Source organism: Bombus pyrosoma, linkage group LG1 (assembly GCF_014825855.1).
Source record: "Bombus pyrosoma isolate SC7728 linkage group LG1, ASM1482585v1, whole genome shotgun sequence".
NCBI lineage: Eukaryota > Metazoa > Arthropoda > Insecta > Hymenoptera > Apidae > Bombus > Bombus pyrosoma.
In genome coordinates this window covers 1,319,336-1,341,894 of record NC_057770.1, presented here as the reverse complement: position 1 = coordinate 1,341,894, position 22,559 = coordinate 1,319,336, and the positions used below count along the sequence as shown (strand labels likewise).

The following is a 22,559-nucleotide window of genomic DNA, read 5'->3' as shown; positions in this document are numbered from 1 at the left end:
TTTTTAAAAGGATACTGATGAAGTTTCTTTCCCATTCTTCAACCATGTATAACTCCGTAACAAGCATGTATCTAAAGTACCAATACTTTAAGAAAGAAAATAACCTTTGAAGTGGATTAATCATATTTGTTATTATTCACGAGATGCTCCGATCGAAACAATGAGGTTATGTACTACGAGTTAGAAATAAAAAGAACGTGAAGCGTGACGATGCGTTGATAAGTTGATACCAGTTGATATGTAAGATAAGTAAGTAAGTAAGTATATAGATGTGATACGTACCAACATTAAAGCGCGAATTCTCATGAAAAATCGATTGCTCGAAGAAATGATTAAAACTATGTTTAAGTCAAGTGTTAACAATTCCTTGGGAACCGACAACGAAATGATAGAAACAAATTTCAATACACTATCTTTGATTGGTTTATATACATAAGGAAATGTATAAAAAAAAATTTGCGAACACCATGACTACCGTTAACTTACAAACGAGATTATGGAGAAGATCTTATATGTATATGTATTATTTTGAAAGAAAAGATAACAATTTTAACAATAGCATCAGGATTTGTAGAAACTCTATATTATTATTTAAGAGAGATTTTTTAATATATAATCGTTAAAATTTCTCAATGTGGTTTGCATTTCTTTATACTTTGCTACGGAACAAGCTTCTTCCAGCGGAAGCCATTTAAATGCTTGATGTTCGTGTGACAATCGAATCGGTTTCTCAGGATCTAATAATTCTGCTAACCAATAAATGACAATTTTCGGTTTTCCATTTGCTTCGTAATTTTGTTCTTCCTTCACGTTTTCGAAAATATTTAAATCATTAACCAATAAGCCCGCTTCTTCTTCTGTTTCACGTAGCGCAGCTTCCATGTCTGATTCACCAGGATCGACATGACCTGCACACAAAATATAGGAATCTATCACGTGCATAGAAACGTAGAAACAGTACCGTTGTTTCCTATAGTCCGTAAAAAAGAGATTCGAATCTGTTGCCTTCTCAAAGGTTAGGTGCTGAAATAATGAGTAAACGAACGAACGATTATATTACAAACCTTTCGGTGGGGTCCAATGATGCGTCCCGTAAGATACTTGCATTAAAAGATATTCGATTATTCCTTGAACACGTCGAAATACAACGAAACCGCAAGCGCGTGTTGTCATTGTGCGTTCACTTAAAAAATTGTTGCTAGTGTTTATGTTTCATTCAGCCACGGAATAGACAGGCAAGTGGCGACAAAATAGCGACAAGAGAAAGCTCTAATTTAATTATTTATGAAATTAGATTCGAAAAGCTCGACGACAGATGTTATTCTATTTGAAGACTAATGAAGTCTGAAAATTCATTCGTATTTATTCATCTATCTTAACACTTGAATAGACATAGTTAGAAGAAAAATCAGAAATATTGTGCAAGTATTATCGGAGAGCATTACAGGATACGTTACGGTACTGGAAATCCATGACGATTCTGAGAAATGTTTGTGAGAAATAGATATTATTCTCTGACAAATGAAATGTTCTGTTTTGCCTCGAGTCATATATTGTTTAACATTTCTCCTTTTACATCAGTGAACAGGAAACAAGTGTTTTACATATTTTTGTAGAAAGTCGAGGTTTTGGATATTCGTAATGAAAACGCGGATTTATAAATAAAAATAAAGAAATATATATTGACGTGTTTTTCAATTTTGTCTTGGATTTGTCTTCCATTTGCATTTTTTAGCATTCTTGTTCGAGCGATCGTATCACAGAACATTATGGCATGTTAAAAAATTGTTTAAAAGGATAGAACGTTTACCCTGTTGCGCGTGTACAATTTCGAAAGGAATTGGGAAACAATGTGTGTTACCATTTTATTATAAATGTTTCTGCTACATTTTGTTGGCTAAATACCGATCACCAGAAAACACTTAGCAAAGCTGTATGTACGTACCTATCTACAAATTGTTAAGTGTATGTCGCATATGTTTGTCGTGTGTTGTGTAGGTGTGTGTATATATGTGTGCGTGCAGGGCGAAGTGATGTCACTGGATGGATGACGAACCGAACCGAACCGTATCGAATCAAACCAAATCAAATCGAATCGAACCGGATCGGACCAGATCAGATTCGGTATTCGTTTCTCCCTCTATCGTTTTACTACTTACATAATAGAAAAATCACAAAAGCTTTTTGTTTCGCGGTGCGGCGCGATGAGGGTAAACGCGCGACACGAGCGAACCATGCGCTCGCCGTTTCGAATCGCTGCGCTGGTGTGTCATCCGTTCAGCTTTTCCATCTTACGATTTACTTGTTCATTAGTATTCCTCTTAAACTCGAGTTCTTCTCTTTAAGCATCGATCATCAATTTACATATTTATTTGACGAAGCAAGCGAATGGCGAGCGGCGAGCGAGCGAGCGAATGAATGAACGAACGAACGAACGAACGAACGCACGAACGTACGAACGAACGAACGAACGAACGAACGAACGAACGAACGAACGAACGAACGAACGAACGGTGAACGAACGAACGAACGAACGAACGAACGAACGAACGAACGAACGAACGAACGGTGAACGAACGAACGAACGAACGAATGTGTATTTATTTCGTTACAGTGGAATACCGTTTTCGCGCCTACTTGCATCTTACAGGGATATATCATTAACGCTACCGAAGGATCTTATTTTGTAACATTAATTCATAATTGCTATGGTAAAGATACAGTTTTCTACAGTATCGTGTCTTTTTTGCACAACGACGATTGCATCTGGAATTATACACAGTGCTGTTTCATTGACACGCGTGATCATTGCGAACAGATTCTACATTCTTTTTTTTCCCTTTTTTCGTTTACTACTTCCTCCTCTACGTTCCCATGTCTGCCATTGCTTCAAACTTCTCCTCCTTTCTCCCTTTGTTATCTGTTCCTTTTGTTTTCAGGTCCATTTCTTTTCTCTTGCTTTCTTTTCTTTTTTATACGTAAAGGAATCGACAAAGGGAGAGTTTACGGATCGGTAATTCGGGCAGCGATTCGACTTGTGTCACAAGGATCTTCCGTTCGCTGTATTACATATCATTCGTCGAAAATCGTGTCCGACATAGCATAATTATTCGTATCGAGCCTCTCGATATGAATAACACTTCAAAATACGAAGCTTCGTCGAAGACTAGTCGAAAGACGATTTGCTTGCAACTTATTCGGGTCATAAAAGGAAAAGATATTGATGAAGTTACACTTAAACGCTATACGCACAGTAGTTAATCGTAGATCGAAAACTGAGTTTTCGCGAATTCGTTCTACGAACGCGAGAACGACATTGTCACAGATCGTTGATAATAATACTTGGTCGTTATCGGTCGTTTCCGGCGACTCGAAAGAACCATGCACCGGAGAAACATGCGCTGAACAATGAAGAGTTTTCATCGAATTGAAAACGAAGATTTTGCTCGACGTTTGGAGGCACGTTCGTGTGGTTTTTTTTTTTTAAACGCGTGTTAGAAACGTGAAAAAATCATTCGAGTTTTGTATTTATTTAAATAAATTAGTCATTGCCTGCTGTGTAATGTAGACGATCAATCTTAGGCAAATATAAAAAGATTGCGCGATACTCGAGTTTCGAACTTTCTCTCTTTCGTTCTCCTTGCTTTGTTTGCACTATTCTTCTTGTCTTTTCTTCTCTTTCCCTTGCCTCCTCCTCTTCCTCTTTCCGCTCCGCTATTCCTTTCTCTCTTTTTCCTTCCCTTTTTTTCGCCGTTTTTTTAATTTCTTATTTGCATTCATAGTGTGTATGAGGCTTCATTTATTTGGTTAATTTAGTACCTTCGTATATTATATTATGTATATACACCAAGTCTCTCTAGACGCCTCTACATTTACAATAATTCCTAATTTAAGTTCATTCAACCGCGAATACATCTGCGAATAAAAGGTTAAATAGCGTAATAGTATATAGCCAATTACAATACTTAAATATAATCTTACATAGTATCCTTCGTAGAAATAACAGATCTCGTTATCGACGATGTCGTGCGCGCGTGCATATTTGCTAGCCTATATCCCGGAATCGCTTCGGAGCAAAGTACTTACTTGCATCGTTACTCGCGCGAGATATATACGAGTGGATTCGATCAATAATAATCCTTAAGTTACGATAATTAGTAGCTCCTCTTCCTCTATCTTGTTCCGACACGTTTAACATTGTGTCGTAATATTATTGGTACATTATTGATAGAAATGAAAATAAAAATATGTATAATAACAATAATAATAATAATAATAATAATAATAATAATAATAATAATAATAATAATAATAATAGTAATAATAACGCGTTAATTAATTAATTTGGCTGATGCCTACAATGTTGCATAGTTTTTAAACTTACGATATAGATAAAAAAGTAAGGTATTGTAAAAATATTTGAAAGGATAAATGGTTGGGCGCGGACGTGTTGCTACACTCGCGTAATATTTCGAAATGGTTGAATTTCCTTCAACCTTCAACGAATGACAAGTGTGTAAAGATGCCTTTGTTACGAGTAAAAGTCTACGTATTCCTTTACAGATTACTCGAATAATTTGATCGATTATGTACAAAGAGACCGCTTGTCTTCTTAAGTGCTCTTCACATATAAAACAATTCGAAAAGTGAACGTTGCGAAAAGAAAGACTCACGACGTAGATGTTCTGCACAATGCGCGCTCGATCGAACGTCTCGCTCTAGAACATTCGTTTTTCTCCGAAAAATGCGGTTCTTCATCCCCTTAGCTTGTTCCTTACCTTGTTCGCAGAGAAGACAGTTTGTCAATTCTATCGATACGCGTCGTTAGGCACAGTTTACATAGAACGTAATATGTTTTCCATTAACAAGTTTCGGCCCTAACGATTTAGCGGCAAGAGAAAAGAAATTCGAGAATAAAGAAAGCTCGAGTGTAATTCTAAAAAAGTAGAATGTAACCGAATATAAGATTGGCCTGAGTTACGCAAAACGGCAATTTTTCAATTTCACCGGAAACAGTGTGTTTTGTAACATCGATAAAATAACTCTCAATATATAATACTGTAAACGCGTAGCGTTTCAAGTTCTAACGTGACGGCGACCGCTCCTGTATGACGCGTGCATGATCGAGCATGTCTCGAACGATCGATACGACGATGCGTACGATACTCTCGAGGTATCGAGGTTGTCAGGAACTATCCTTTGTATACCAACGAAAAGAACGTCAAAATCGTGTTACCGCGATCGTAGCGTTCGATGATAATTCGACGTTTCTGTTCTCCTTTTTCCTTCTTCCTTTCGCCTCGCCTCTTTTTCCATTTCCGTGGCCATTTTCCATTTCTTTCGTTCACCGTTGTCCGATCGGCAACACTCCATTCTCCTCGCACTCCCAATCTTCCTGTCATTGTATCGGTCCGCATGCAGTAACGATTTCACGAAGAACCGATTGTTTCATTTCGTTTTGGCACTCGGGAGTATTTGAATACGCGCGCGTTCAACGGTCACGGATCACAGTGTCTTCGAGGCTTCCGAGTAAATAGCAGGACGACGACGTAACGCGTTGATAGATCGATGATCGACGATCGATGATCGATGATCAGTGTGAGAGTTTGATTCGGCCGACGTTACTTTCGTTGTTCGACTGGGACAGAATTCGGGCAATCGTTCAAACGAATATTTCTCGGTTATTGGTTTCGGAACGAGGGTTAGAACCGGAACCAGAACTCGAATCAGAATCGGAATCAATATCGGTATTGGTATCGGTATGGACGTTGATGTCGGTGTCGGTGTCGGTGTCGGTATCGGTATCCGTATCGGTATCGGTATCGGCGTCGGCGTCGGCATCGGCATCGGCATCGGCGTCGGGATCGGTATCGGCATTGGCATCGGCGTCGGGATCGGTATCGGTATCGGCATCGGCATCGGCATCGGCATCGGTATCGGTATCGGTATCGGTATCGGTATCGGAGTCGATATCGGTATCGGTATCGGTATCGGTATCGTCGACGAGGTTAAAGTCCCAGAAGAAGGAAAACTGAAAGTCGTCGGTAACCGTGAATCTGCGTCATCGATCACGAGAGCGTTATGGGTTGGCGCGAGTGGATAGAGCGCCTGTTGTCGGCAGTCACAGCTTGAGTTCGTTCGCTATTTTGCTAGCAATGTTTTTGAAGCCGATCGATGTGCCTGAGATCCGTTTGAACCGTACACCGTTCAGAGAAAGTCGTGGCAGTTTACAGACTTCTATCTCCCACTGTACTTGGCTATCTGTAGCCGCGTCTCCATGTGCGCACAGTAGCAGGAACCTTTCGCGTTGCTCGTACTGACACTTATTGGCGTCCAACACCTAGAGAATCGATCGACACACATTAGTAAATCCTTTATGCTCGTCGTTACGATATTCGAAATTCGAGAAATATCAGAGTCTCCACGAGACAACACGCTATCAATCATCGTTATACTCTTTCTTTTCTTTATTTCTTCTACGAGGCAAACGAACAAAAATATTAAAAGGATATTCTAAGGATATACGATCCATTGCAATACCTTTCGAATTTCGGACATGATTTCGTTCGGATCTCGACTACTCGTAGTTTTCATACTCCAAGTGAAACGTAGACTGCGTGGCTTAACCTGCTCGTCGTTAGTGGTTGCTCCGCTGTAACAAAAGAACGTTTTAACCCCTTGCCCTACGATTTCAATTCCGAATGCGACCAAGAAAGAAAAGTGTTTGTCGCCTGTATATAGCCCGAAGAACATACGTTTCATGCTCGTGTTGTTTACGATTGGCCCGAAGGGCGTACCACGTTTCTCGTACGTGTTCTTCGTGTTTGGCCCGAAGGACGTACCACGAGTCTAACTCGACGTTGTAGATTAAACTTTTTCCATCAAGTTACGCGTTATTCGTACGAAAATTTTCGAGCCACTGAAACGTATCGGTTAATTGTCAAACATTCATCTATCGTTACCGCTCTTTTTCTGCGTTCTCGTGTCACATCGCATCCATGTCCCATTTCCCGTCTCGTCGTTCACAGAGATCTCGATAGTTGCGGGACACGTGCATTAAGATTCCGTAAGCCGTTGATCATCGAACGATTCGAAAGGCGCAACGTAAAACGCGACATGCGTGCACACATGCATACATACCGACACTTTTATAGGAGAAGAAGCTAACAATTTTCCCGAGAAACGTGTTAATTATACGTAAAGACGGTCGAAGATTTCGAATTTGAAACAGCGTGTATCGCGGTTCTCTGACGTTTGTTTTCTTTTCCTCGTCCTTCCGTTGCATTCCGTTTCGTTTCGTTTCGCATCGTTTGAATTATCGGCGTGCGGCGCGATTACACACAGAAACTTTCTTCCTTTTTTCTTGCTTGTCTCGCGATCGAATCGTGAGATATGAGAAAAATAATCGATCCGACCTAATACATTTCAATATAGTTAAGATAATCATACGGCTGTAAGATAAAAGGAGAAAGAAAAGAAGAAAGAGTGTGTGAAAAATTGAATGAGGAACGTTCTGTTCCTATGACATGTATATTGCTGTCTATCCACCCGATCATCGTTCGGGTGGTTCGTATACGGTACACGGTATACAATAAACAATTACGATTATTGCGTGGCAAGTAACGCATCTGTATCGTATACGTATGCTTCAAGTATATATACATCGGTGCTTTTCCATTGATATACATGTGAAACATTGCTCTTCGAATAACGAACACATTGCTTTACAGAAACAGGCGTCACTCTATTCTACGTCGTAATGAGACTGTATGGATTTACATAGCAGTTAAGCGTCGATAGAAAATAATCCAAGTAAAAATACACATTAGAATGATCCATGATAACGAACGAAAACTTAAGAAAAAAGAGAAAATAAAAGAGAAAAAAAGAAGAAAGAAAGAGAAGAAGTAGTAAGCGGTGAGAAAAGAAACGTAAAAAGAAAGAACGAGACAACAGAAGAGAACAAAACGGATAAAATATGAAATTAGAATGTGTGGACCATGGTATTATGGTATGTAGCAACGTACCTCACTACTGGGTGCTTGGGAGGTACGGATGGGTCCATGGGGCTGAAATAACAAAACAAAGGTAGTTGCAAATACTAAATATGATAAATCATCAAATCAAATTCAGGCAAATTCAGTTCATACGTTTAAGCACCACCATTCTTTCTATCACCATCGCATTACCTATCGCAAACATTGGCGAGTTATACCATAGATAGTTATAACGATAGACAGCATTGATCAAAACAGTTAAACGAATTTTATTATCGTTCTTTTCTAGCATTTCAGGGCAAGATAAATGGAAACGAAGTGCTTTAATCAAGTGCTTGTCTACTCGTCTACGATGGTCATACTTGTTGTCAATGGTACAAAAATACGTCCACGTATTTCCTCGTCTCAAATGTTCGAGCATCTACAGTTAACGAACTAAAGCTAATTACACGCAACGCTTTTAACAAAAACATACAGTATATCATACAACGCACACGTAGAATAATTTAATTGCTTTTGAATAGAGGATTCAGAAATAAATTGATACAACACATGTATAAGGCAGTTTTAACATATTTATTAATATGAAATTATTACTATTATTGCTTCTTAAAATTATTTTAAATAATATTTCTATTCACTTTCTATTAGCTATTTACTGCCCTCCGTATCGTAAAGATCTAAAGTAAACGCCTTTCAGATAGATCCATGAAAGTGATCGGTTCTCGGTCAAAGATCCATCGACGAAAGGGGGGAAAAATCAAGAAAAAAGAAAAAAAGAGAAAAGAAAAATGCCAGACGTTTAAACAGTTGGATGGGAGCTGGAGTGCAGCAAAGAGCGTTTAATATCATTTACAGATGTGCTATATTCGTAAATCTTGCGTATAAAATCTTGCGTTGTTGGTGTCATTTCTCTTTTCCTTTATATCCCTCCTATCTTTATACGTATTACAATATACACGACAAGTTCGAGACGCTTAAATTCCATTTCCTGTATCTTTCTCCCGTGCGCGTAAACTAGCAATCTACTTGGTGATCTCGGCAATGCGTTATCAATTTTTCTTCTCCATCGCCGGAATCTAAAGAATTTTTCAATGGAACCGAACGTTTTCTTTCCATTTGACACGAACGCGTGTCGTATAATATGGAAAATGACCAAGTTAGGTAGAGTAACTATAATAAAAGAATAATAAAGGAAATTTTCGATCGATGATTAATCACGATGAACTGTTCTTTGATTTAAGAAAAACGTTGGAATTGACGCGTGAAAAAGTACTTTTGTATACCAGCAAGTAACGTCGTTCGATCGACGAAAACTCGTGACAAAAGGAAAAGACTTTCGACAGTTTTAATCGTTAAATTCACCCGAGGCCTTTCTTCATTCATTCTCTCGCTCGTTCGCTCGATCAGGCACCCACTTTCGTCACATGATCCTTTTCTTTCTTCGCTTACACCACAACGTATTACAAATCTTTATTTTACTCTCTTACTTTCTCTTTTGTAAATAATGGTAGTTATTGTATCGTTCGGTATGTACATATTACGCATTTTCATCGGACTGTGTGAAATTTGTATCGATGCTTGAAAAACTAGTGCATAGGTTTCGTACTCGTTTCATCGTTCTCTTTTTCTCTTTTTTCTTTCCTTTTTCTCGTTTTCTTTTCTTTTCTTTTTTTTTTATAGTAAAAATACGCATGAATTGTATAACATCGAAAAGAGGAAGGCACGCAGTTTCGACAATGATCTGGTTTACGCAATATTCGAGACCATTTAGACGATCAATTACCTGACAATTATCTGACAAAGAGGACGCTTGTATTTAAATATAGGATACTGTTTGCTCCGTTCTTCTGGTTTGCTTACGTATCTCTCGTACAAGTTATAAAACAAATAGGTATTCGCAAAAATATGACATCGATCGTAATGGAAAAACGATTTCCAAGTTTACGAGTTCGTATTATCGGACGTGAAACATTGTTGCGTTAAAAAAATGACGTTTGAAGAACAGGTAATTTTCTGTTAAATCGCGATTACCATAAAAAATAAATTGTATATGATTTTACTAAATTAACTAACTAGCATACTACATCAATTGCGACAGGATAATATCGCATATAAAAATATGGAACAAACCGTTCGAGTCTTGTTCGTTTTAAATCTTCGACATTTTCTTTCTTTTTTTCCCCCCCTCCCCTTTCTTTTCTTTTAACAAAAGTTGCGTTTCTCTTGGACACTAGAGATAACCCATTGTTTTAAAACTTGACCTTTTCTTTATTCCTTCATTTTTGCCTCGCACTTGCTTAGTACTGAGATCAATTACGAAACAATATCGTATTGCTTCAATGCAAAAGAAATGCAAAGCCTGATGTCGCTTTGCTCTTTTTCTCCTTTTTCTCTTTTCATTTTCCTCGTCAGTTTGTTATCGTAATTATTACTATTAATATTTCTTCGCTAAATAAAGTGTTTCAGCGGTAGGAAGAAAATGCATATCAGCGCAACGGAACAGTTTGCTGTTCGTTTGCACAACTCGAACTCGAGTATCGAGCTGGAATTCGAAATTCGAAGGTGTCTGAAGGAAATCTGAATTTCCAGGATAAATACGTCGACGAGCAACGGATGGTTGCCGTTTCGATACGGCGAGTATGTTAAAAAAAAAAAAAAAAAAAAAAAAAAAAAAAAAAAAAAAAAAAAAAAAAAAAAAAAAAAAAAAAAAAAAAAAAAAAAAAAAAAAAAAGGCATGCGAAGGAGAAAATACAATGGAATGCCTTTGATGATATACGTTACATCGTGTTTCGTAGCGATTCGGAATAGAAGTAAGAAAATGCATCGCGTATCGATGGGTTCGGATCGACCGATTCGCAACAACGGAGTGCGAAGCACGAACGTTAGATAGGATAAGAATGTCAAATGTAAAAAGGGAATACAACGAATATAAAATAACGAATGCGAAAGCTGCTTGTTAGCCGATAAAGAGGTGCAACGTGTCTGATATCGATTCTTTGAGAATTCGGCGACGAATTCTTGTACGTTCGATGATTCATTGAACTGTTCTCGGTTCCTTTTCCATTTTGTGGGATATAATTTATTTCCATCGTTACGTTAAGAAGCTGTACAAAATACTTTACGAATGCCAATACTGAAACTATATATCATGAAATGTATGAAACTATATATGTCATATATTTACATAAATTACACGCATATGTATATTGCGACATACATGTACATTCGTATAAAAAAAAAAAAAAAAAAAAATGCATTCTCTGTTAAACAAAAGAATCGATATAAGAATTTTCTTATAGTTGATGATTCAGTCGAGTCTGTCTTGCATTCAGCATCGAATGGAAATTTGACAATTGCAAACTTAAACATAATTCGCGTTTATTTCCGACGTAAGACAACAAATATTTTGGATATCGATAGAAGAAAGGAACAGACACTGATAAGAAATGGAGAAACAAAGAACGAAGAGTCGATACAATTCCGTAACGCTCGGTTATTATCACGATAACGTGTGTTAGCTGTTCTCTCGTTCTCTCGGATTTGAAAATGAGCGATTAATAACAAGAGATCGAATAAAGAGATGGTTGCAGCGTGTTGGCGTAACTAAGTGACGAATAAAATTGCGTGGTTCTACTGCGGAGAATTTTGCTCGCGAAACGATCGACGAGCGAGTTTAAAAAATTATCGATATCCAATATATTTCCTCGAATTTACGGTGTATCATCGCTACGAAGTTTTAACCATTTCTCAATATATGTCTTTGATACAAAATCTAAGTAAAAATTATTATCAGACAAACGAAGACAGAAAGAAAAGAAAATAATTAGGAATACGCTAATGTTAGAAGTTATAGTCGGCCGGTCGATCGGACTTTAATTACTGTGCCGGTAAAATGTCTGTATATTGCCGTTGCTTGATATTCAGCGTGCGGCTCGCTCTCATTTCGGCTCGAGGGAAACAAGGCGAGACTTCAGCCTTCACTTAGAAAACCTGTCAACGTACGAAGAATTCTCATGTACTCCATTATTGTTGTGAAATGAACCGTGTGACGTTTGTTAGTACAATTATACCACTTTTACGAGGATTAAAGGATAGGTATTCGTACGTTTTCGGTAACAAAAACAAAGCTATAGAACGTTCACGCGATGGACGACGATTGACGAACGTTGTCGCTTCATCGACAACGTCGAATTCGTCGGTAAAACAAACGTTCTGGTCAACTGATCGGACCTAAAGTAGACAAACGACAATTACTTTTCGGGAAAGGTAAAACGAGGCTAACGAGGCAAAAACACGCTGACATTATTAAGCGGTACACCTGCATGTTTTCTTCTTCGCGATTGTTAATACGACAACGATGGATTTTACCGAGTGAATTGAACCGCCAAGATTATATAATATTTTGTCCGTGCGACTTTGGCACTGTCCACGCATAAAAAGTCACGCTTGTGCACCGACATCGTTTCACGCGTATTTTTCTTCTTTTTTTTTTTTTTCTATCGTAAACACGGTAACAGCGATAATGATGGTAACGGTAACGGTAACTGTAACGATAACGCTAAAGGTAATAATATCGGAAACGAAAACAAGAGCTGAAACGAAAATGGAAACGGAAATTGGCAACGATAGCGCGTAACGGTGTGCCACGTGCCACGCGCGACTTAAGAACACGATACGCGCGAAATACTCCATCTCGTTTTTACCCTATTTCCCCTTTAGATCTGACAATTCTTTTTCCTTTTCCTATTCTTCCAATGTAACTCTCTTCCCTTCCTTTTTCCATTCCATCTTCTCTCTCTCTCTCTTTTTCTCCTGCTTTCTTCCTCTTCTTTTCGTCGCTCCTTTGTCAGTTTGCCACGAGACTAAAGACAGGAACTGGACAGGCGGACGAACGAGCACATCGTACCGCGACTACTCGCGAGCGCTACGCGTTCCGTACAAAAGTGGATAAGTCTGTTCGATCAAGTAAACCGTTCAAAAGCGTTCAAAGGATCGGGTTATTCAACAAGATCAGGAATGATCGATTCGCATGAACCAGATCGACGAAAGGTCGACGAAAGATCGACGAAAGATCGATGAATTATCGACGACGAGTGGCCGACGTTCGTTACGGTTATTTTAGGACGAAGAAGGTAAAACGAAGCTGACGTACGACGCGATGAATATACGTATAAAAATAGAAAGAGATTATGTATAGATAGGTACGTCTTTAAAAGATGAGCGGCATGAAAGTGCACGTTCACTATTATAGCTGGCAGGCTGAATTAGGAAAGGCACGATTTTCAATGCTAAGTCTAAGGGGATAAGGCTGCGGGCTGGCAGTTGCGGCGACGACGGCTGCGACGGTGACGGTAACGTTGACGACGACGGTGGTGACGATGGTGACGACAAAATAGCGGCAGCAACGGATCGTTTGATCGTCGCGCGTCAGGAAGACACTTCGCGTTTCGAAGGATCGTTATAGGATGAACGCGAGAATGTCGCACTCCGTGCGCCTAACGGTAACAATATCGTAAGAACTTTTCTTTTATAATCAACGACAACGATCTGTCGACTCTGAAAAGCTTGACGATACACCACAGAATAACGGAGCGAGAGACGGAACGTGTTATTTCTTTTCTCTTCTCTTCTCTTCTCTCCTCTTCTCTTCTTTCCTCTTCCGTTTCCTTTCTTTCTTTTCTTTTCTCGTTTCGTACTGTCTCGTTCGTTGGTCAAACGCATTCCGACATCCGTGGATCGTTGAGCCGGTAACACGGATGCTGTTACCATTGTTTCAGGCCGATAGAACGCGACGAGCTCGGCTCGCTGGTCTTGCTGCGTTCGCGCGAATTTCTCTCGCGCGCATCGGTCGTTAAGTTTTGCGCGTCTCTACGGCCATCGTTTGACGAAGCTCGAGCGATGTCAAGATTTAATCGGTTCATGTCCTGTAGCATACAATACACCGGTAAACATTAATCCAAGTGTGAAGAATTTGAGCGATGCACCAATGGCTATTATGCTGTGTCGGCAAATCGGACAGAATTTTCGGTTTGATCGAACAGTTGTGTGTCTATAGTACGTATCGACGATGCGTACAGTGACCATATCGTGAAAGTAGAAAAGATGCTGACGGTGAGACGAACAAGCTGGATTGCTCTCGTTATTCTGTGGCCTTGGGTCCTCGCTTCGAACCGTTTTATCGCCTACGCTTTATCCCTCTAATCTACCTCTATTCTACGCGTAACAATATAACAACACGCATTTTCACTTTTTCCGATTATTGTAATGATTGTTGTATGCGACAAGATCAAGGTTCCATATATAAAGTATAGGTAAAGTACTAAGTCAAGGATATGCCTCGCTACAGTCGAGTCAAAAAGGGATGCACAATGAGTATGCGAGGTGGCCTGAACTCGAGCTGGCCAAGCGGTATTACTATCGTCGATGGTCGATTCTCGGGGTTTTCTTTCGTAAATAGGAACGTTCGAACATTAAGCAGACACGATAACGGTACGTACGTTCGCTATGAAGGACACAGAACGGACGACGAATACATTTTTCCTAGAATTGCTCTCGATGCTTTTCTTCTCGGTTAACGAATTATATTCTTATATAGGAAAACGAGACAGGAATCGAAGGGAAACAGGTAGGATAGATAAAGATAGATGAGAATTAGAACGGTCATTGTCAAAGTGTGTGCGTGTATGTATCGCGTATGTATGTTTTGCGTTTCAGTCTTTGTACGCGTGTGTGTTTGTTTGTTTGTTTGTTTGTTTGCTTGCTTGCCTGTGTGTGTGTGCGTGCGTGCGTGTGTGTGTGTGTAACAATCGGTTAACGAAGAGAGTAGAGTCGAACTAAAAGGGTGCTATAGAAACCTGAGAAGCAGATGCTTATGGGATAAAGAAACGGCGAAAACGGCGTAGAAACAAATACAACTACGAGATGTATCGTGAACAAGCTACGTTTTTCGTCGCTTTCACTGATAATGGTCGCTGCTCGCTCATCGGGTTACTAATTGATCGTACTGTATATCGTTTTTGCAGTATATTACGTATACTTGTATAGAAATGTTACGTTAAATACGATACGGAAATATTTGACGTATCGATAAGAAATTTTTAGAATTACATAGTCATTGTGCATCCTTAAAACAGAAATATCATATCACATGCAAAACGATAGGTTCGACTCGTTCAAACTATTGTAGCATAAGTATAAATACAGTTGAAAATCGTTCGTTTCACGGGATTAATTGCTACGCATGCATCGAAAGGCCCACTGTAAAAGCTTTTTTTGTGTTTACAACTTTTTCTTTCCGATATATAGAGACATGAGCGATGATTTCTACAAGATCGAACGAAATACACGTCTGGCTCGCGAATTAGAATCGAACGTATCGTACGTACACCACTTTCTCGTTTTATCTCTTTCTTTTCGTTCATGGACTATCCTTTCTTTTTCTCTCCCTCTCTTCTTCCGCTGCCGTTTCTTCTTCTTCTTTTCTTTCTTTTACTTTTACATTACTTCTACTACAATTTTACGTTTACTTGTTCTTCTCCTTCCATTTCACGAAGAAAGAATGTTTTTTCAAATCGGAGTGTGGTCGAGCGCGATTCGTTCGGTACGCGGATCGGTGAAAAATTTGCATTTCCGAAAAGAATTTCATCGTTTATCGTACAAGGTTGATCGATTGTCGTCCATCGAAATTTTACGATTAGACACTTGGCCGAACTTCGATCGTAAGCTAAAGATATATTTTTGTGGACGAACGGTGGTACTTTACAGTGGTACATGTACTAGCATGCTGTCGAATACGAGAAACCGTCTTTTTTTTTCTGTTTTTTTCTGTTTTTTTTTTTTTTTTTCAATGTATGTACGTATAACGAATCGACAAAACTTACCGTTTGGAGAACCTCGAGGATAACTTGGAGAAGAAGGACGGTCTTGCTAATGGACTAATTGCATTTGTGTCCTGTGTATGCGTATGACCCTAGAAAGTTCATAGAACACAACTATACATGGTAATGCAAAGGCACGCGATAAATCAACTTAACGGTGTAGTTGTTAGCTTACAACGTTTATATCGAAAATTTCGATCGTCTTCGATCTATAGATCATGAAAATTTTCTAATCGATACCATTAAAAAAAAAAAAAAAAAAAAAAAAAAAAAAAAAAAAAAAAAAAAAAAAAAAAAGAAAAAGGAAATGTATCGAAACTTACGAACCTGAGTATGATTTCGCTGAGCTCTGTTCTGGCCAGAATGGAACGTACTACGGCTTGGGACATTTCTCGGAAATGCCGGTGTTGTAGGCGTTGCCAGTCTATTGCTTGGAGATACACCCAAACTAGTTGAGAAAAGATCGTGTTTCTATTATTATTCCCATAATTGACGGGGTAACGCGCGTGTCTATCGGTGCATAATACGTATATACATGTGTACTTATGTATATACATATCGATAATGTTTGCTTTGCCCGTGTCGGTTCTTTTGCTAGAAATTTGTGCATTTAAACGATACAAAAGACTCCTCCGTTTCCGTTTCGTACATCTTTCGTTACAAACAAAAAAACAAGCAAAAGACAAGGATGCAAAATAAGAGAGAGAGACGTAGGATGTAAAGTAAAATGTTCACTTTTCACGCGAATTCTTCCGTGAGGTTCAAGGGGGCGGTTGTAAAAGTAGATAATGCACAAGCGATCTTTGTACGTCTTGCAAAACAAGCTTCGACAGTCTGAGCTAAGAAAGCGGAATTTCAAACGAATTAGTTTGGTTTATCTAGTGAAAGTTAAATGATTGGCGGGTATAAAATGTAGCGAAACAGTTTTGCGTTCTATTTGCGTATGCGTCGACAGGACGTACGATTGTTTCGAGGTAATTCGCTTCATCGAATTGACGAAACACCGTTTAAATTCGTATCGGTTAGAGGAGAAAGAATTGAACACGATTTGGGAGATCCGAGTTATCGATACGTACGCGCGCGGAAAATTTTGTTCAAAACGATAGCCAATTTGATATTTTATGATAGCCAATATTCGACGTCGCGATCGTCGTATCTGGATACTCGACGATTCCGACGTTACGTTGCGATATTCGGCAGAATTCTTTTCTCGCCGAGGCGTATACCTGTCACACGCGTTGCTATTTCAAGGCACACGCAAATTGTCGCATTGACGCGGCGTTTAACCGTTAAACCGTTTCGTGTTACAACGTATGGTTTTACCCGCTAATTTTAAAACGAAAGACAACTTGGAGGAAAAATGCAGAATGGTGTTTAGCTGTTCGTGTGTGAACACGGTGATTGTAGTCGTAGGCGCAGAATTATGTGCGAGAAACAAGGTAGTTTGGATAAATGAGAAACCGGTGACCAAAGCCGATGATCGCTAGTAGATAACTAACAACGACGATATTCATGCAAATTAGAAACAGAAATCAGATAAAACGAAGGTGATTACGAATAAATGACCAGAAACTGTCCTAGGACGAACGTTCCTACGAGGGCCGATTTTCATCGCGAACAAGACGTTGTGCAATTTCTACGTTTCGTTCGAAGCACGAACGCGCCACACACAAGTTCTAGTTGCCCTAAGAGAGTTAGTGGCCCAAGAAGGAAATAAATATGTAAAATATGAACGAATGAAAAGAATATGTATTCGAATATATTTTGTAGTTACAGAGTGCTCCAATAGTCTAACGTAAAATTCTGCCGTGCCTCGCTGAAATCGTTCATTCAGGGTCAGCGACGAACGAGTTTTTCCATATGGAACAGGTTCGATAGCCTCCGAATCCGATCCGATCGAATCTCTCGAGTGGAATTTGAAATCGCAAACTTCAACTTTAAGCGATCGCTTTGAATTTAATATATAGAAAGATTCGTGATAGAACGATGTAATCGGTGTGGCCGATAGAGCGGTACGTTAGACTTTTGTCGCGTATCTAATAGAGGACTGTATACAGGTTGGCTGATAAGGCTTTGAGGATCTGTACCTCTGTCTAAGAGGGTCAGCAGTGGCGAGTAAGGAGTTGTGGGCGTTGCGTGGTTGAGGGTCCAGTAGTGAATGGTCGCTGGGGGGTACGCCACTCGAGGAACGGTGACCTGCGCTGATGCTCGCAGACTTGGTGTGACCCCGCGTTGGTCTAGTGCCCTCGCCAAGGCTGTGTACAAAACTAATCAGCACTCTGCCCGGCCCTACTTTTCTACGATTTCTATAGCTATTCGCGTTGACGTTACGTTTACTTTCTCGCGTTTCTCTTTACTTTAGTTTCTCTCTTTTCTTCCCCTTCTTCTCTCGTTTTCTCTTTTCCTTTTTTTCTTTCTTTTTCTTTTCGCTTTGAACGTTTCTAAGAATCCCTAAGAGCCGAATTTCTTTACACGTTTCCTGGTCGAATTTCTACGTGACACGTATCGGAATTTCATAACGGAAGGTTACGTCATTCCGATACGCGAATGTTTCCTTTTATCGCTTCAACGTCAGACGACATCCCGTAACTCTTTTCCTCTTTACTTTTCTCTTTTCTGTTTTTAGAAACGGTTCGAAAGGGTAGGAACAAGAGAAAGGGAAAGAAGAGGAACGGAACGAGCCGATGGTGGGTGTTGGTTCGCGTGTTCGTTCGTCTACGTTGATCGTACTGCACATAGATACGTAGGCATGTTTCGTAGGACGCGATCAAATTCACTGAAAACTAGAGGAACAGGATGCGCTACGCGGAGGTCGGGTGGGTAGTAGGGGGATACATAGGGTAGGTTAAGGTGAGCGGATGACAAATGAAAATTCTATCTGGCATTGCCAATGATATTAGCACGCGAGAACTTCTACGATAAGGGGAACGGAATGTGACGCTAAAACATAAACAGTGACGTATGTATGATGATGTTAATGACTGTTTTTATACACACACGCTGATAAATCTAGACATACGCTGGTAAAAAACAGAGTAAAGAGATATGTGAATGTAACTGTGATTCGGTATAATTTTAGCAAGCACTTGTATATGTATACACGTTTAATTAGACTATCTGTTTCGGTAGATCTGTCAAGCCATAAAGAAAGTGATCTGCAACGAACGATTGGCAGGCAGCAGCCAACATGCTAGAGCAACGCAACAAACAAAGAAACTCCCTGGGGCTTATCATGACAGATTTTTTGTTATCGATCGGCCGGTTTTTCTACGTTTGTTCGTTAAAGTTAAAGAGTTAATCACCTATTACGTGGTTAGTAGTCGGTACAACGAAAACATTGTTGTTTAGTCAATAACGGAACACTGTAACGTATATACGATTACACGGGCCGCGCCTATTTGTGCGCGAGTTAACGAAATTCAATCGTTCGATCGACGTACACACTGGATCGTGCTCGCCATTCTTTCGAATAGTTGCTCGAAAAACGATCCCGTTGTTACTTTTACAGTGCCGCGATTGAACGCGGGAAGAACGTATTGCGCACGATGGCGCGGATCCAGCGTCTACGTTTCATCCAGGCTACTCTACGATCTTTCTCGCCCTTTGATTTATCGTGAGAAAAAAAGAAAAGAATTCTTTTTAATATTACGGTTTGAAAAACAATTGGATTATCACTGTACCTGGGTGCGTCGTTGGTTCTTTCGGTAGACGAGGAGGACGTTTTCGCTTGATCATAGGAGATGGTACTACGTCGACCAACAGAACCAGGGGCAGGTGAGGTAAGAGGCCGACCACCACCTACCCCTGCGTTCATCGTATTGCTCTTGCCTGCCCATGCCCTACCACCGGGACTTGTACCCACGCCTAGAATGAACATTGTCACTGCAAGCCTCATTAGATATAGTTCAACACAAAACAAAGCAGCGTACTTTACTAAATTATAACAAGCATGGCAACGAGTACAAATAAAATTGGGGAGGGGCGCGCACGTGTTACACCGCGCAAAACACTGCACAGCGTCTCATCTGCTTCCATCCGTAAAGAGAACCGTGGAATTCTGTTTTTCTTATTCGTTGAAACGATAAATGGTAGGAAACGTACGTGATAAATTCTCAGTGCAAGGATCAAAGAGAGGCAGATGCGACGCTAAAATTACATGTACACGTACAATCGTAACTTTGTAAACGTCATCGGTATAAGCGAATAACGTAGACGTCGTTACGATCGATGTATTGGTTCGAAAAAAAAAAAAAAAAAAAAAATGTAACTACTTTCGATACACGGTGATTTCGCTACTCTCGGAGAGTAAAAGGACTACAACGATCTAGAATTAGCGCATAGCATCGATACGTCCTTGCGGTAACGTTTACGAATTAGGGGTAAAAACAAGACAAGGGGTAAAAGAGAAACGAACAAGATATAAATAACGAATTAATCGAAACATCGGTAGATTAGGGTACGAATCACGGGCAATCTTGTCCAAAGCAGATATACGTTCGTGGAAGCTTTACACAATTACAGCGCCGCAAAAAACAATTGAACAGATACCGATCGGATTACGGTGGTACAAGTCACAGGATAACGAAAATAACTCACTAGTATCTAATTGGCCAGGACTGTTTTTAGGAGCCGAAGGTCGACTCGCGGAAACACGAGCGGTATTCTCCTTGATGGTGGCCGCGTCCACGGTATTTTGTCTCTTAAAATTACTACCGCTGCCACCAGTCACTGTTCCACCAGTCGTAGCAGTCGCGTGATTATGGTTCGTTGCGTTTCCTGGACTTGGTGCTGCTCCTAGCAAAATATAAACGTCGTATACGAAACAAGAATAGGATCAGTCGCGCGCGTAACAACGTGGGCTTTGGTCGTTACTAAGAGTTTTCCTACGAATATCCTCGTAATTGCTAATCCTTTAGCACGGGGAAACACTGAAAATCAAGAGAAAATCTCGCTGAAACATAGACACGTTCGATGATCGAATCGCCGCTACTACCTACATAGGCTTCGTGATAATCTCCTAATCAGCTGATAGATTTACATCGTCTTTAAGGCTCGTCAGCGTAGCATAGCATACGTTACTAAGCGATACGTCCAATCCGGATTGACGCAGAGATTATTAAATAAGTTTACAGTGGTAATCGTTGATCTGGAATATGGCTGGAACGAGAGAGGTTCGACGGTGTTTACTTACGAAGCGTTTCAAGACCGGACGAGACTCGTCTACTTGGTTTTGGGTTGCTAGCGGAAATACTTCTATGAACACCTCTATGCGACGGACTCTGCACAGCGCCACCTGTGCCTCCGCCGCTTCCGCCACCTCCTCCTCCGCCGCCGCCGCCTCCCGAACCAGCTTGCGGTGGAATGTTGCGCAGCGACAATGAACTGCCTGACCGCGAGCCGTCGGATTCAGGCTACGAAACGAACCATTCTCATTTCTACTTCTTCACCGATCGTGTTAAGCTTACGCGTACTTTCGATAAATCGAGTCTCCTTCCGTACTCACATCGGTTGTCTTTCTTCCTAAGAGTAAGTACGTGGCGAATACGTCATCGTACTTTGCCTGTCCTAAGGAATCTTCTATTTCGCTTCTCGTGTACCCCATACTAGCCAGGGCCTCTAAAACAAACAGGTGTAACGGCATAGTCACAACCACTAAAGATATCAGAATAACAGGATCGATTCGACACAAGAGAAACATTACATTACTACGGCTTTATACACTTTCGCGATTTTATACACTTATCGATACAAAAGAAACATTTTCAAAAGAAGCCCGGTGCTATGCTGTGCGAAAAATATGCATTCACAGACGCCTCTTACTACTAATAATGCTATGGCTATTACTACTATCACTACTAGTACTACTATCACTAACATCGTTTCTAGTACTATTACTATTACTATCGCTATTGCGCATAGTTTGGCGCGCACATTAAAAACACAGCCAGCTCTCGTACGTAGTAAGATCGTCTGACGGTCCTATCGATGCGAAGAGTTCAAGAATCGTTTAATTACGACCAACCGTTGCTTGATTAAAGAGTCGTATACCGTTCACGCAACTGTATAGCACGTTCGATCCCGAGCAGCGTTACACGATGCGACGCGACGTTAGTCGACGTGACAACTGGGTGGTCGTAAATCATGCAGATTTATTATTTTATGTAGAAACAATAAATAGTAAGTGTTATGTACATACTGGCAGACTCACCTATCCTCTTGTGGTCTTTATAATCAGGTTCAGGTTCTAAGTACGGTTTTAATTCATCGTCGTCATATCCCATGTTCATCCATTTGTCTTTCATAATAGTCTAGAAGCAGAGAAAAATAGGAACGCTCTAGAAACAGACACGGTACACGGCCGACGACCGCGTTATGATTATCACGTCTCACCCCGCTTACCTCTAGGGAGGCCCGTTTCGTCGGGTTGAGCACCAAAAACTTTTTCAACAGGTTTTCGCAATCCGTGGACATGTAAAACGGTATTCGATATTTTCCTCGTAGTACTCGTTCCCTCAGTTCTCTCAGCGTCGAACCGTCGAAGGGCAGTGATCCGGACACTAATGTGTACAATATCACTCCCAACGACCAAACGTCTACTTCGGGCCCGTCGTACTTTTTACCTAAATGGCAAACAAATAGATCGATGAAATCGCTGCTTTCTCTCGAAAGGAAATAAGGAAAA

General features: G+C 40.2%; 2 protein-coding genes and 1 long non-coding RNA gene across 38 annotated transcripts in view; 1 reads left to right on the top strand and 2 right to left on the bottom strand.

Moving 5' to 3' along the window:
• Window positions 1-121: 121 nt before the first annotated feature.
• On the top strand, window positions 122-8,837 carry LOC122567822. 4 transcript variants are annotated; one of them, XR_006316896.1, is made up of 4 exons: window positions 122-257; window positions 7,731-8,088; window positions 8,287-8,371; window positions 8,698-8,837. It is a non-coding gene; the product is annotated as an uncharacterized LOC122567822 (long non-coding RNA). The 4 variants fall into 4 exon arrangements; XR_006316898.1 differs by having other exon boundaries at window positions 123-253; XR_006316899.1 differs by having other exon boundaries at window positions 130-249.
• Window positions 564-1,319, bottom strand: LOC122567814 (bis(5'-nucleosyl)-tetraphosphatase [asymmetrical]). Its single transcript, XM_043726851.1, has 2 exons — window positions 1,065-1,319; window positions 564-908 (listed from the first exon to the last, which is right to left on the bottom strand). Exons 1-2 carry the CDS (start codon window positions 1,171-1,173, stop codon window positions 592-594), a joined length of 426 nt encoding a protein of 141 aa, XP_043582786.1. The 5' UTR covers window positions 1,174-1,319; the 3' UTR covers window positions 564-591.
• The window catches only part of LOC122567634 (serine/threonine-protein kinase MARK2-like), a 51,720-nt gene continuing 32,940 nt past the window's right edge, over window positions 3,780-22,559 (bottom strand). For 13 of the 33 annotated variants that reach the window (XM_043726669.1, XM_043726661.1, XM_043726677.1 and 10 more), the window contains 12 exons: window positions 22,277-22,497; window positions 22,074-22,185; window positions 21,381-21,493; window positions 21,069-21,288; window positions 20,474-20,671; window positions 19,558-19,759; window positions 17,965-18,132; window positions 16,205-16,325; window positions 15,881-15,969; window positions 8,028-8,069; window positions 6,541-6,652; window positions 3,780-6,340 (listed from right to left, as the gene is read on the bottom strand). In XM_043726669.1, the coding sequence (XP_043582604.1) occupies window positions 6,122-6,340; window positions 6,541-6,652; window positions 8,028-8,069; window positions 15,881-15,969; window positions 16,205-16,325; window positions 17,965-18,132; window positions 19,558-19,759; window positions 20,474-20,671; window positions 21,069-21,288; window positions 21,381-21,493; window positions 22,074-22,185; window positions 22,277-22,497 (1,817 nt within the window). In that variant the 3' untranslated portion in view covers window positions 3,780-6,121. The other 20 variants (XM_043726465.1, XM_043726457.1, XM_043726447.1 and 17 more) reach the window with 20 other exon arrangements.

What these genes read in the sequence shown, in the direction of transcription:
- LOC122567814 (XM_043726851.1), bottom strand. Translation starts at nt 1,173, where the DNA reads ATGACAACACGCGCTTGCGGTTTCGTTGTATTTCGACGTGTTCAAGGA. An exon ending in TCATTGGACCCCACCGAAAG is followed by an intron (nt 909 to 1,064) that starts GTTTGTAATATA and finishes TTTTGTGTGCAG; the next exon opens with GTCATGTCGATCCTGGTGAA.